General features: G+C 44.0%; 1 protein-coding gene across 9 annotated transcripts in view; it reads right to left on the bottom strand.

Annotated features, from left to right (window-relative positions):
* Window positions 1-16,132, bottom strand: part of mef2cb (myocyte enhancer factor 2cb) — a 74,495-nt gene that overhangs the window by 38,273 nt on the left and 20,090 nt on the right. For 8 of the 9 annotated variants that reach the window (XM_029439384.1, XM_029439376.1, XM_029439379.1 and 5 more), the window contains one exon: window positions 3,514-3,729. The exons of the other annotated variant lie outside the window; for it this stretch is intronic. In XM_029439384.1, coding sequence (XP_029295244.1) covers window positions 3,514-3,567 — 54 coding nt within the window. In that variant the 5' untranslated portion in view covers window positions 3,568-3,729. The remainder of the gene's footprint in view (window positions 1-3,513; window positions 3,730-16,132) is intronic. 9 annotated transcript variants of the gene reach the window in all.

The raw sequence follows: 16,132 nt of genomic DNA, 5'->3' as shown, positions 1-16,132 counted from the left end.
TGAGGAGCTACCCTGTGGGCCTCATTATTTTCCTGCTGTTAATTTCATTCGCACATTTTCTCACCCCAGTGCTGTTGATTGGAGAAAAGAATGCTTTGTCGTAGAAACAAAAAGACCCCTTATTACAGCTGCAGCGCTGCAGTTAACATAGTGAGGGAAGAGAAGCGGCATACGCAGGAAGGCATAAAAAAACATATATTTCTTTCATGTCTTCCAGACAAGGATACGTGTGACTGTTGTTTGTGGGAGCGGAGGGATCCTGTTGTTTTACTTCCTGTCACTGATGACCTGATCCATGTTTAACCTTTGGCCCTGGGTCCCTTCCCCCTTGGAAACCACATGTGTCACACCAACACACACACACAGACACACACACATACACACAGATTTGCCCAAACAAGCCATCCTAAATTAAGTCCACTGAGTGTACTGGCTGGAGAGGTAACACTAATTAGAGCCAATTGCAGCAAATTAGTCGATGCCCAAGACCGACTCCAGAGAGATAGATGCGTTTTAGATGTGTACATGTGTTCACAAGCATGCATTTATCTATGCTGTATAAACAAGACACTAAATACACCATCTAAGTATGTGTCTGAGTGTATAATCTGCTATGTCTCAAATGTATGCTTGTATGTGTGCACACAAACACACACCTGTGCATGCATCTTGTAATGTAGGTGTGTGTGTGTGCCTATATTTCTGTATATGTGTGTGTGTGCGTGTGTGTGTGTGTGTGTGTGTGTGTGTGTGTGTGTGTGTCTGTCTGTGTTTGTGTGTGTATGTGTGTGTGCTAGCTGGGGCAAGAGAGTCCGCCCTCTGTGTGCAGCCCATGAGTTTATGGCACAGGGGGCCCTTTCATGTGCCCGAGGCTGGGAGAGGGTCTGAGTGGTCGGGGGGCTTGGAGCCAGGGCTTACACACTGCTGCCCACTGTCCAGAGCTCCGGGCAGCCAGTCAACGCCAGGGAGGCCTGGCCCTTCTGCCCCTGCTCTGGGGAAGTGTTTCGGGGCCTGGGGGTGGCAGCCCAAAGTGGCCGCCCAGAGAGAGTCAGGCCCTGTGCCCACTATGATACTGGCGCTTCAGGGAGGGCAGGAGTGGGGAGGCAGTGTAGCCCTGTAGGTGGCAAGGTAGCGTTGACAGCCACACAGAGTGGTGCCACTCCAAAGAGGATTGCAGTATGAAGTGTCTTTGTAGACATGTAAGAATCAGGGAAATATCATAATAGCTTTAATTTGCTATTTTTGTCTGAAACAGGAGCAACTTTATGAGCTGTTGGATTCATATAGTGTTAAATAACTATCACTATACAGTTGCACAAATTCTTAATACTGTATAAATCTGTTAAACATAGAAGACTACGGCTTTAAGAAGACTTAAAGCAAACAAACTTTGGGAAATAAAACAGTAAAAATATGTAAAGAATGTGAGGTTGAAAGAAATGCTTTACAAATGCAAAGAAATGTTTATTTGGCTTGGGCTCTGGGACACTTCCTCAAAAAGGAAGTGAAAATATGCAAAGCCAAAGCTTCCGTTTTTTTGTTTTTTTATGTTTTAAGAAGAACTTTTGAGTTTCTGTGTCTGTCTCTGTCTTGTGATGTCCGCCTTTGCAAAATGTGGTAATGTCATTGATTCAGGCCGTAGGTTCAATGACACTGAAAGGCATATGCTCAGCATGCATGAGGTGTTTGCCACATGACTGCATGACATCATATCAGTAGGAATTGCTCTTCGACTCATACAAACATCTAACTACTAACTAACTAAAGTAATCCATCATATCAGAGATCAAAATGACAAAATCCAGTGATATATTGATTTGCCTTTCCCTGAACCCTTTCTCCTTTTTCTCCTCCCTCCTCCTCTCTCTGTAAGTAAAGCCCGGATATCTCAGGCATCGATTCCCCTCAGGTGTCCTTCCTGTCTCCCTCTTTACCTCCTTATCCGTAGGAGCCGGAGTGCCTGGTGCAACTGGCGAGCCCAGTCTAAGGTGGGATGAGAGAGAAGGGCTGAGATAACAGTAAGGAGGAAGTGTGGGTGCTGCAGCAACACGATAGCTTTAGTCCTCATCTGAAACCCTGTGACCTCCTCCTTGCTCTTGTCTCTGTCTGCTCGTCTCTCTTTCAATAACAAATACATTCATCCAAATACAGGGCACACAGGTGCACACTGTCACACACTGTCTGTGTCCTGTTTATTAAATCTTTCTTCCTATGTATCTTTCTCACTCTCCTTTTTCTGCTGCAGCTTCGACTCTAACGTCTTAAGAGTTTTAGTTAAATCATCATTACTGGAGGTTTCTTCTTTATCTCAGCTACACTCACTTCCTCACTCCCCTCTCACTTTCCTCTTGTTACTTGCAATCACAGTCATTGAGATCAGTCACGGGAGGGGTCGCAAGCTACTTCAATTACTCCTCCAGTATTGCCCAATCGATTCGTTGAGCCCTTTTATGTCACTACTCTGGCTGCAAATGTCTGTGTTTGATGAAGCACACTGGGAGAAACTGTTGTGGACTATTCTTGTTGATGTCAGACGAAAAGCGATGGCAAAGGCAATGAAGAGGGCCTGTGTGTTCAGACAAGGTGTGTGTGCCTGTGTGCGTGTTTGACCTGTGATCCAGGGGCCACGTTAGCAGCGTATGGATCCAATTGGGCTGCCAGGAAGCTGACAAAGTGTCAGTGGTCAGTCGTGCCACAGGAAGTGATCAATTGTGTGCCTCGAGGGCAGTGAGAGAGCTTCGTCTCTATCTATTTCCTGCCACAGTCGGTAGTGTCTGCTTGAATCATGCTGTCCACAATTTATTATGTCTCTCTCGCTCAAGTAATGCCAGCTGTTGTTAAAAAGTGTCTTGCAAGAAGTCCATTGTTGCAAAGTTTGTTACTTGACCAGAATGACTCAGTACAGTATCGCTGGTTTGAAAATGTATCTCTTGTGCTATGCAGAGGAAAGCTACCGCAGTCCAACTGTTACATATTTAGCTCAAGTAAAATACTGTTGCTGTGTTTGTTTCCCTGTTGGCCCACTCCAGTGTGTCACTATAGACCATCCCATCTCTGTTTGGTTGTTTGTTTATGTTTTCTCCCACCCTCTCACCGGTAATATTCCACTGCGAGTGAGCTAAACTGGGTGGCATGGTGTGAGAGGTTGGGTGTGTGAAGCGTGTTGTGTGTAGGCCGCAGACCTCAGAGCAGGCAGTGATATGCAGAATGTTTTTTGAGAATTACAAAAGTTCTCATGCAAATTCCCTTTTTTAGAAAAAAATAAAATTCTTCACCAGAAGGGGAAACAAACCTGCCATTATAACCCAATGGAACTCTTCCACCCAAAGCAATAACCTCTCCGATCCCGGCATACACTTCTCTGTCGCCCAGTTCACATATTGCCCAGACTCCCAGAAGACCTTTATTGTTGAGGGCTATGTGGGGTGTAGGGTGTTTCTCCTTCCTCCATCCTCCACCCCTCCTCTCCCACACCCTCATACTCATCCATCCTCCCATCCCCCAGGGACATACCTGTCTGTTGCGTTCATCCATAATCCGCGTGATCTGAATCTTTTTCCTCCCCATCGTCCCAGTCTCTCTCTTTCTCTCCTCTTTCTAAAGAACTTTATGCTTTCTTTCCTCTCTCTTCTTTCTTCTTCTTTCTCTTCAATCTTCGTCTCTTCCTTTATCTGTCTTTTTTCTGCTTTCTATTTGTTCCAATCAACTCAAAGATTCCAGCATCCGTACCTGCAAGAAAGAAATGGGGAGGGAGGGAGAGGAGAGGAGAGGATCAGCATTAAATGAAATGAAATATGGCAAAATACTGAGAGAAAAAATAATAAAAGTGGCATCATGGCAGCCACAAGGGAGGGTGAAGAAAGACAAAGAATCTGTCAACAATGTTGTGAGAACCGCTGTGTTTTTCACTGTCGATATCATGCAAATCAGTTTTTGCATTTTTTTTCCCAGGCACCGACTATGAGAGGAGACAGCGCTGTCAGGATCTCGCTTCGTTCACAGAGAGTTTGACAGTGTTTTGGAAGTGCCGCTAACTTAAACGCTCTAATCACCGACACTGTAACATTACCTCCAGACTGAGAAATACATTTTGTTTCTTCCCACGAACTGCACTGTATTGACAGTGGAACTGCTAGACACAGCTTTTTCTACTCGATCTGCAGTTCATCTCCAAAATGGCAGACATGAGTCGCTGGATAGAATACAGATGTAAGATTGAGTTCAGTCTTGCCATATCCTGGCAAAACAAAGCCAAAATAATAAAAGAAGAAAAGACAAAAAGTGCCAAGAGTGATCTTTTAAAACACGGTAAAAGGATATTTCTTAGAGACAGAAATCAAACAAAATTCCAACATGAACTTAATCCAGCTGGAGACATTGCATGTCAATGAGAGCAGCTGAGGAGCATCTGAATAAAGGCTCTTGTGCGTTTGCTTTTGAGAGTGTGTGCACCCGCGTTCGAGGAGTGGAGGCCAGAAGCTGATGAGCTGGACTGCATGTGCGAAGAAGAAAGCTGGGCTCCAAAAAGTTTGCGTGAGTGAGTGACTGTGTGTCCATGTATGCGTGCATGCATGGCATGTGTGTGTGTGTGTGTGTGTGTGTGTGTGTGTGTGTGAGTGTGCACATGTGTGTGTTCTTGTGTGAGCTTGGCTAAGCCAGAGCTCCAGTGCATCTCTCCAGAGTGCTAAAGTAGGCCAACCCAATCTATCTCAGGGAGGAGCAGAAGAACTGTTGTTGTGTTTTCTTTTGACAGTAGAGGTGATAACGTCCCTCGTTATGCAAATGAGCATCCCATTATTTAAGCTCAGTGCAATGCAGGGGAGCTGTCAGCGCCGTCACATAAAAAAAAAAAAAAAAAAATCCTCCATCTACCCTGCCTTTTTTTCTCTACTTTCCCCTTCTTCTCTCTTCTCTCCTTTCTGAACCAGATTTCCGGCACCTGGCAGCACAAGCATCAGACATTGATGTGGAAGACGACACCGCTTCACCAAAAGACATGTCATTCTCAGTCTCTCTCTCTATCACTCTCTCTCTCTCCTCCCTCATACACCCTTGCTCTCTTCCTCACTCTCTTATTCTCTCCTTTGCACACTCCCGCACACACACATGCACATTGTAATGCACTTCCTTTCCCCTTCTTTCCTTCTTTTTTTTTCATCTCCCCCTAACCTGAATCCATGTATTTATTGAGTAACATGCATGAGAAAGCACAAGAACGCTCTAAACCCCTGAGGTGAGTGCAGCACATTGCTATGCACTTGACCTCTTTGTGCTAGAGAGTAGGACATTGATAATGAAAGCGTGTAATAGGGACATCCAGGGATGTTGTGTCTCTTAGTGACAGACTGAAGCCTGTAGAAGTAGTACATAACTTTAGATCTTTTTTATTTTTATTAACAGAAAACACTGTGAACTAACTCTTGGTCCTTTCAAAATCCACGGCACATTAGTGTTTAATTTAGTTTAATTAGGTCTAAGAATAGTATGATTACATTTTTTAAGGAATAACATCACATTGATTATTGTGTACTTTATAAAATTCTCTGAGAAAAACTCCCATCACACAAAAATGGAAAACAAAAAGTGAGACAATACAATTTCAACAATGATGAAATTCATGACAACAAAAACTTCTTGAGTTGATGGTTTAGAATACGCCCACTCATGGAAGAAATGAGAAACAAACATAAATGCATCCTTTGGCAGTTAGGACAACAGCCGGACTGCACCAACATAATAACAACAAGATCTAAAATAAATCTGTGGCAGCTCTGAAGAGGCTATCCAAAACATTTTAGCATTGCTCTGCGCAAACACACCCATCCAGAGACAGAAAAACAAAGAGCTGCCCTCTGGAAGAAAACAAAGAAGGATGTTGTCAGACAAACTAGGATTACAAGCCAACAGTAAGGCGCTTGGCACAAGACAGCCAGACAAGGATATCAATCAAGCCGGCATACTTCAATCACAGGCTGACAGCATCATCCCCTCCCAGTCTTTGTGCTCAACACTACCCAGCCCGGGCATCGCTCCAAACAAGGAGGCGTTACCTCCGTGATCCCTGCCTCCTGGCCTCCACCTCCTCCTCGTTCCTCCCACAGCCCACTGAGCAGAGCTGAACTTCTCAATGTCAACAACCACTGGGGCAACACCTTAGGCCTTACGTAACATTAACGCTAAGACTAAGCCCGTGTCCTGAACATTTAATCCCTGCTTTTGGCTCCCAGCACCAGCCAATTCTCCCTGAGGTAAGGCTCTGCTGCCGCTTAGCCCCGTGTCGGTGCCTCCCTGCCTCAGCCACCCCCTCCTTCCCCATCTCTTCTCACTCTTGCCTCCTCTACCTCCTCCTACACAACAAGACAAGTTTCCTTCCCTGAGTACCCAAGTCTCCCCCTCTCCTCTCCCGCCGACACCCCTCCACTTTTCCTCACACCCGCCCCCGTCCCATATGAGTGCCAGGCAGCTTCTGGATAAGAAACGAGTGCCCACCTCCTCATCGGGCTCGATTCCCTCTCCTTCCCTCGTGGTGGATAGAGCATCAGTTAACTTAACAGATTACCACTGAATCACTCAATCCAATTTAGCCTTATGACGCCAAGACGACAAAAGGGAGGGAAATGCAGGAAACAAGCACTGCTTAGTGAACATGGTTAAGTGGCACAGAGTATTAATCCTCAGCAGGAATTTTTCTCAGGGGACTGACACTGACACCTGACCTTGAGAGGGCAAATGAGGTGAGAAAGAAACAAGCGGAAAAATGAAGACAGACAGAGGCAGACAGAAGAAAGAACTAATAAGCCTGTACACATTAAGCCAATTTACTAATCCCAAAGTAAGGCGCAGGGGAAGAGGAAATGAGCTGTGGAAAATGAAGAATACACTAAAGAGTTTCTTTATATTCTCTGCGGAGTCTGACTTAAGGAACGCCTGCATTCACACTAGCCTGGTACCTGGAAGGTGGCTAGAGCGAGTGACTGCTAGGGTCAGAGAGCACGCTGGCACCAAGCGGACAGAAGGACAACGGTTGCTCCTCTGCTTGTTTTATATCCTGGGTCCCAACTCTCTGTGCTTTGAGTTGGAGAGGTGAAAATGAAAGAGAAGTGGAGAGACGGAAACAGAGAAATGGAGAGAAGAGAGGGAAATGGAGTGAAGCATAAAGAGAGATTTTTTTTGAACAGGCACCAGGCCTCTCCAGGGGGAGGGGAAGAGCTGTACCCACGACCCTCCCATCTGTTAAGCAGACGGACGGAGAGAGAGAGAGAGAGAGAGAGAGAGAGAGAGAGAGAGAGGGAGAGAGAGAGAGGGATGAAGGTTGGGGGAGGATGGGAGAGATGGAGAGGGAGCAGCGATTCAGCACATAGATCTAATGAGCATTCTCTCTCTCTGAGTCTCAGAAGTGGAGCTGAGAGGACGATGAGAACATATACACTCAGTGCACCACAAGGCTTGATTCTAGGTCGCCTCTCTCCCAAGTGTTTAGTCACTAAAAACTAATATACAGCACATGCCGCTTTTTCACATTCTAATAGACGGTCTGTAGGGTGCTTGTTAATGTAGCTTTGTTATTGAGGACAGACACTGGAGACGACTCCTTTGAATCGGGAGGGGGGGGGGGGAAATGTACATTAACTCTATTTCCAAGAATAAAAGTTTAGCACAATCATCTATCAGATTATTTCTGTAGAATTGGATTGTGAGGAAATGTTCAAATGGACCTGGCCCTCCTGTAGATGCAATGTGTGTAGAATTTTGCTGATGTCGATGTTTCTCGAATCCTAATTCTACATTTTTATAGCAAATTGGGGAAGGTGATTTATCATGACAGGATTGGCGATGTTTTTCCAAGAAACCCCACCTCGGCAGCACAGCCTCGGCACATGGTACATCTGCAACACATTTGGTAATAGCATGTGTCCTGAAAAAAAAGAAATATATATATATATACAGTATATATATATATATATATATAACGCCACTATCCACTATCCTCCTAGGAAATGTGGTTGTGAGGATTTGAAATAACATATTACACTACAGTAAGTAAACCTTTTAGGAGGTGTATGGTACATTAAATAAACGCTCTCTCCTTTTAAATAAACTCCCATTTCCTTGAAGAGGAGGGCGAAAAAAAAGAGCTTTAATATGGATTTCCAAATACAATCTGAACGTCAGTACACACTCACACTGCTCCGTTTTTTACTTTAGCATTGCTGTCATGTAGACGATTTATTTTCCTCGAGAACATTTAAGTTTTTTCCATATTTTTGGTGGAGGTTTCTTCTTTGTGTTTTTGATGTAGCTATACACGCGTGTTCCGGTATAAATGTGCATGTGTTTGTGAGTGCATGCATGTGTGTTTGTGCTTTATTTGGATCTAGTGGTACACAGCATTTTATCTCCTGTCAGGATGGATGGAGATGTACCAGCAGAAATGAGAGGAGGGGAAGGATCAAGCAAAGGAGCGAGTCGATGGCCAAGCGGAATGGGAGCAGAAAGAAAATGTGTATCAGGTCTCATTGTGCCTCTAATGTCATTACAGGCAGTGACTCCTCTATGTGGCACGCTGCACTCCCCATCTGTCAGAGCGAGATAGGCAGGGTGACGAATGGCTATCACTGCTACTTTCCTCAGCCCCCACCACCCCCACCCCCACCCCCCACTCTAATATCTGTATCTTTTTCAAGTGCTGAGGGAGAAGAGTGACCTAAACCTGGGCGGTAGCCCACGCGTAGGTGGGCCTCTATGGCTCTGAATCTCAGCAGATATTAGGGCTAATTTAACATGTTAGCGGCTAAGGAGATTAGCAACATGTACATCTGGGGATTAGAGTGATAGTGGTGGATCATCTTATAATGTGTTCATTCCTCCTTTTTTTTTCCCAGTGAGCATTCTAGCTAAACTTGAATTTGCGAGGTGGTAATGTGCGCGTGTTCTTATGTGTGTGTTGGAGGATACGTCTTCACCTGTCTCTCTCTATTAGCTCATGATTTAGTTGGATCATTAGTGAGACAGAGACGGTTTTACATGTATTCTATTTTCAATCTCTCTGTGCCTTAGAACTGAGACACCTGTCTCTTGATATGGAGGAAAGTGAGCCAATAGCCTGTGGTTGGCACAAGTTTTATATACTCTGTCAAGCACTCAAAAGTGTGATTGACATTATGGAACAAAGTATATTGTTATAAGTAGCAGCTAAAGTGCTACAAGATGAGCTCAGAATTTCTGGCCAGCCCCAGTTCAACCAATTTCTGAACTTTCAAACTTTATGCTTTAACTTTAAACTTAATTGATGTTCATACTAATGAGACTCTGCCAGCACTTTCCCCTCTTATCCTTCAATCTAAAAGCTCTGCCCTGGGGTCTTGGAGGACAGAAAGACAGGAAACACACACACACACACACATACACACACACACAGACACACACACACACACACACACACACACACACACACACACAAAGCTCAGCGGAAGGATGTGACATCAGCAGCCACAGACAATCAAAGGTGCTAAAGGTGCTTCCTTCCATAAATCACTCGGTTAAGAGAGCAGCAATTGGGAATCAAAATACAATCGGCAACTGCGGATGATGAGTGCAAATAAACAGAAACAATATGTTTTCTTAATATGAAATACTGCTGGCCTTATTTTGAGTTCCCTCAAACATCACTTTTGTTTTATGTGTCTATATACTTAGAGAACTGTTAATTAAAGTAAACTTAACACCATTTTCACCGAAGCAACAGAACAGATTGTGAAAACACCGACTGGAAAACTCGGATGCAAAATTAGATGTATAAAATGAAAAGAATATATATTCTGCTTAAATATAAATGATATTAACTTCTGAATAAATTGAAGGTACTTAAACTAAAACTTTGTACGAAGCATATTTTTGAGGTAAATATGTCCCTGTGATTGGAGTGGCACAATATGAGAGGGAAATATTACCATTAACATATTTTCATGCTTTTTACGGCCTCAGCACCTTCGCTGCACTTGTTCTCCGTCGTAACAGCAATCAAACTAAAACGGGATGAGCATTTCTAAACTAAATTACACCGTCTCCATTGAAAGAGCAATTTGAGAAAATTCACCGGTCTTCAAATTGCATAAGAAATAGAAGCACTAATACAGAAAAAGATGATGTAACTACATTTACATACGATGCGTCATGTAAAATGTGATGTAAAATTATACACAATTTTCTATATGAAGTATTTTTTATTTTATAAAATGTTTAACATTGCACTATGGGTCTAAATAAAATGTATTTGCTACCAAAGGTCATGTCTGTATGAAGCTTTATTTTCAAAATGAAAATCTAATTTCATTTACTTTCCTGTTGTTGATGTAAAACACTTTCTGTTCGATTTAATATTAATAATTCACGTGTGTATCTTTAGATTTAGACATTTTACTGTGTTTAAAGAGTTTTTTCCAACTGTAGTGTGATAGCATAAGGAAGTAATGTGAAAAAGAAATGGAGGTAGAGGAGTACGTAGCCTTGCCCTTCGTTTGGGCAGCTGCACGTCTCACTCAGCAGCAGCAAACAGAGGCCTTGGGCCATCAGAGCCGCAATGGAGGCAGGTAGTCATCCGTCAGAGCCAGTGTGGAGACAGGTGAGAGCCATCTTTCCATAGCCCATTGCTGACTTCCCCAAGGACAAAATGACTTGACACAATGCGTCAACCCCCCTCTTTGAATGGAGGCCAAGGGCTGTAAAGCCGCAGCTGCTAGGCAAAAGGTAGATGAGCAGGAGGGCACATGTGAAAGCCAGGCAAAACTAGACGTCCAGGGAGAGGGAGGAAGAGTAGCCGCTGTGGTTAAAAAGGCATTCCCTGTCCATTGTCAGCAGCTTTGTGTTGTGACAGTGGCTCATAGCCATGAGAGATAAACACAAATAAACTCAAAGGACAGCTATGACTGATCTTGCCACACACATACCCTTGTGCCAAGTTGGAAAAAATGGTATCAGAAAAAAGGAGAAGAGAAGAAAAAGCAGAAGCATAGGCGAGCCACAATTTGGAGAGGCCCCGGAAAGGCTGGAATGAATCACCATTTAGTGCATTCAGTCTTTCCATGGCATGGGCATGAGGAGGGGCAAGGACGCATTGAAGTAGCCATAGAAAAGAAGATAGAGAAAACAAAGAATCAACTTAATAGAGATGACACAGTACAAGGTGGAAACAGAGTGGAGTTGGGCAGAAGGGTAAAACAAGCCAGGTTTTGAAAATGGTTTTGAATATGGAAGTGGTGCAGATTGTGGTGATGCGCACATCTGATGTTTAAATGCAAATACCTTAACATAAGTTTCACTTTATCAACACTGCCACAATTTATTTCACTTCTTCCTCTCTCTCTGTCTCTTTCTCTCTCTTTCCAGTCATTGTAAAGTCATTTAAAAAGCTCTGCCGCAGGTCATGTTTTCCAGTGAATGTAAACCACTGTCTCAATTCACATGTTGCCCCGTGCGCCGGAGGACCCAGGTGTGACCAACTGCTGACACTGAAGGAACACAGGAACAGAAAAGGGACACACACGTGTACATGAATGATCACACACTCACAAGTGTGCATCTAGGTGCACAGATAACTCATCCCCTGCTTATCTATTATGTTCATAAAACAAGAGGGAAAAAACAACTCTGTAATGAACAATGAACCAATGCAGTGGAATTGCAGTATAAGCCCTTCAATGAGTGTACCCAGCCCCCACAGGAACAGCCGGGAGTCATGTCACTAAGAACACAAAGCACTGACATATTCACCCAATTATGTTCCCTGCCGAGTATGACAATGTCTCAGGATGTTAGCAATGTTCTCCAGTGGGGGGAGAAGGGCAGAGAGTGCGTGTATGAGTGTGTGTTTGTGTCAGAGTTTTGAAACGGACGCTAAGGGCTCATTGCTGCCTGGGCCACGCTTACTTATGTTCAAGCACAGCAAGTAGTCGTGTGCCCCTGCTTCTCCCGCTCCTCCCCAACCCCACACTGTATCAACACCAGACATCATGGATAAGACGATCCGCTGATGATTTCATCACACCCCCACCCCTTACTCTTTCTCTTTGCTACAGCATTCTAATCACCCTAATTAAAAGCTTTGTTCATTTAGAAATCTCTGATGACAATTTGTTTCACTCTACCCTACAGCAGTGGTGGCTGTGAAGAGAGGAGAATTAAATTTGATCTTCTGACAGCAATTATTAAATGCTCCCTCCTGGCCTCAATTAAGGCCCGCAGGCTAATGCTAACATGGCTAACCCTCATGCAACCACGAGGTGCCGATGCACTTCCTTTTTCTTCGTTTTGTCACCTTGCATGTGTGTGTACTTGTGCATCTGTGCGTGTCTATCAACTTGGTGGGTATGGAAATGTTTGCTTGCTTATGGTTTATTATCTGTTTTGCACACTTGCTGATGGGAAGACATAAATAAAATGATTTCCTTTTTTTCTTCTTTCCTGTTTGTTGTAACTAAGTCAGCATGGGGGGGACGGGCAGCTCTACAGGGAAGTTGTGGAATTTACTATTTTGCTTTATCTCGCTTCATCAGCAAATTTAGATTCCACAATGAAACTATTACGTGAAGTGATTATTTTTGAAGTTGTGACCGTAACAAACAAATGCTGAAGCTGCTCTACTTCTCTACTGTCAAGACTTGAGTTCAGTGTGTTGAGGTCCTGAACTTATATACATAAAAATCTATAAAAACAGATGTTGTATTGCACTGGGAACACATATATTAAGGTTTGGCTGTGTACATGTCTTAAAAGAAAAAAAAACCCTTATAAAAGAAAACCTGCAAATTACAGTTAACACCCCAAGGAACGCTGCCTCTCCCTGTAGTTGTGATACTTCAACAGCATTATGTGTCATGGTCGCATCCTTGCTTAGCTTGAAGTGAGAGCCACAGCACTGCTTTGAGTCTATGCACAGCGTGTGGGTAATTTGCAGAGAAGTAGAAGGTTGCACACTTCAACAAGGATGTCCTTCATAGATTCGACCTTCTGTTTTTTTTTTTTTTCTTCCTCCGGTCCCTGTGCTCCGCTAGGAAACCAAGTAACCTAGATTGTGGAGTAGGGAGAGAGAGGGATTGTGACAGAGAAAGAGAGAGACAGAAAGAGAGAGAGAGAGAGAGAGAGAGAGAGAGAGAGAGAGAGAGAGAGAGAGAGAGAGAGAGAGAGAGAGAGGGCGAAAGAAGTAGTCGTACTGATTGAAGGGAGACAGAGTCAGAATATGACACCCCACCACCCCACCCAACACTTAAAAATATATTTTTTTTAAACCTCCACAAGGATGATGTCAGGTTCTTTTTCTCGTTACCGCAAGCTGATTGTGCTGATTATTGGTGAGCATTGTTTCCTTGTTGACGCTGCGCATCATTAAACAGAGATTGTTCCACTGTTAGTATTTGTTTAAGCATGGCTGGTATAATGTTTCCAGGCAGTGTCTCTTCACCACACACACACACACACACACACACACACACACACAGACACACACATACACACACGCACACACACACACACACACACACACACAATGTAAACTTGAGACACAAGTTGGAAGTATTGCATCTATAATTTGTGTAGCTCCTGTGCTTTGTTTCAAGTCAAACATAAAAAGAAAGCAAATTGAATAAAAAAACTATTATATTGAAAACGTTTCCAGTGTCTTTGATGAAGAACTGACACAACATATACAAGGGTCTTAAAAATATGAATCTTTTTCAGCATGTAGCCTGGAATACTCTCACAGTGCCTTACAGTTCCCAGTGGTGGGGTGCACGAGGATAAAGGTTGTATGGAGTGTGTGGCGACATACGGTACCTACAGATCAGCCTCTGTTTAGGGGAGTAGCCCCACCAAGGCTAGAGCTGGGCCAGACCCAGTCCAAGCCTCTCATTAGTCATCGGCTGGGTGCCGCGTTCCTTTTTGGAGTGGTTAAGGGGGAACCGACGAGGGTCTGGCAGTTCCACTATACTCCACTCCCAGCACCATCACAACCCGACCTCATCAAAGCGAGCGCTCGTAATTTGTCACAGAAAGCAGCCAATTAACATATGTTAAGGGAGGAGGGACGACGTGAAGAAGGGAGGAGAGGAGGGGAAGGCGAGTGAAAAAAGATAGCGTATGATTAAAGAGTCTGCACAGCTGCACAAAATCAAAATGGCAAAGAGAGGTTTGAAAGAGACCTCAGACCCAGTAATCTGATAAAGCTTACTGTTACTTAACCCCCGTAAGCACGGGAGAGCGGGAGAAGGAGAGAGGGGGAGAATGAAATAATAGAGACAAACAAATATTAAATTACTGCTGTGAAGCTACATGCGTTGGCAGAGTGCCTCTGCTCTCAATATGTGGCTACAGTGACGGCCACTATATCACACAGAGATGACCCTCTTGCTGTTTGACCACGCTCTATTTTTAGCTCAGCGCTCACCATTGCACTTAACGTAGTTCACAGTTATGCTAAAACCTGCCAGGAACTTACTTTTTTTACTTTTTTTTTTTACTAAAATGTGAATGCCTGGTGCACCACAGCAATTTAGCTCCCTTTCTCATGAAACAAAAAGGTGTTTTTTCATTTTTCATTTATTTTTCTGTCACAAAGTCTCAGACAAGTTGCTTACATTCTCACTTGTTTGTTTGCTTTCAAATTCTTGTTCCTCATGGTTGGTTTTTAACATGCTGCGTATTTATTTATGCATGTGTGCACGCCTGTGTGCCACTGTGTGTCTGCGCGTGTGTGTGCATTTATATGTCTGTTATTGTTGATGTTGTTGTTGTAGGAACATCTTGTGAAGTGAGTTGTGTGATATTTTGCCTTGTTGTTGGATATGGTGGCAGGCTGAATGCATTAGCAGTGCATGCCGGTGCCATTCTGTGTTCTGTCGTATCTCAGCCACCTCTGCCTTGTCTCTCTACTGCGACTGATCACACAGGCTGACAAGCAAGTTTGGGTCTTCGTCTGCCGCACCATCCTTCACTACGTGGGCTCCGACTCTTTCAGAGAGCAAAATAAGAGAGGCGGGGAGGAAGCTTTAAACAAATTTGAGGGATTTTGGATTTGTACCGTCAAGTCATGGGGAAATCCCCCCCAAACAAAAAGGCAGAAAACTTGAACAACTATTCTGTATTACTAATACAGTTATTTGAAAATAAACATTATTATTAAATGAATTAAATGTTATTTTGACTGGAATCAGAGATGAAAATGGACAGTGAAACCACAAATGGCTGACAGAAAAGAAAAGCATACCCTACACTATATATAAATCATGAATGTTTCTTTTTTACTCCTCTTCCTCTCTCTTGCACTCTTATCTTTGCCATCAAGCATCAATCGTTATTTATTTATTTTTCCTATTTGGGAAGTAAAGGGCTAGAGTGGAGGAGCGGAGGAGTGAAGGAGTGGGGGATGGAGGGATGGCGGACAGAGGGGGCGGCGGCGAGTTGTGTTTGGTTCACAAGGCTCGCTGCTTGGTTGAATTTTTCTCTTCTCCTCTGTGTTGCGAGCTGGTGGTTCAGCGAAGGACCTGGCTGCCTGGAGTTCCCCCCCTCCACTCAAATCCCTCTGCTGCGAGCACAGCTGCACCGTTCACATAACCTCGCCTGCCCCCTCCAACTCCCCCCCCCCCCCAGCTAATGATAGCAGAGCACGTCCCCTCCACAAGGCAACAGCTTTTTCCACTTCATGTACATACACACATACACACAAACTCGCCGTGCATGCACACGAGATCATCGAACACGCACGCAGACTAGCGGGCACAGCATATCCCTTTTCCTTCTCTTGGTTCCTTCCCTTCATTTTTTCTCATATCATTCAATTTCTTCCCCTTCTCTTCACCCTGAGAAAAATCCCCTGGCCTTATGACCCATGTAGGCCTGAGAACGTTAGGCCCCCCCCAGACACACACACACACACACACACTAAACCCACCCCTTCAACTCCAAACTCCCGTTTTTTCTCCCTCTGTTCAACCCTGCACAGCAAGTGACCTGCATCACAGCTGTGTGTGGGAATTTGTACGAGTGGGTGTGTTTGTGAGAAGGTTGAGTGTGTGAATGTATGTATTTGCACATACCTGCGCACGTCAATGTTCACACCGCTTATGCTGCATGTACTTTGCTG

The sequence above is a fragment of the Cottoperca gobio genome, chromosome 9 (assembly GCF_900634415.1).
Source record: "Cottoperca gobio chromosome 9, fCotGob3.1, whole genome shotgun sequence".
NCBI classification, from domain to species: Eukaryota; Metazoa; Chordata; class Actinopteri; order Perciformes; family Bovichtidae; genus Cottoperca; species Cottoperca gobio.
This window is presented reverse-complemented; position numbering and strand designations above follow the sequence as displayed.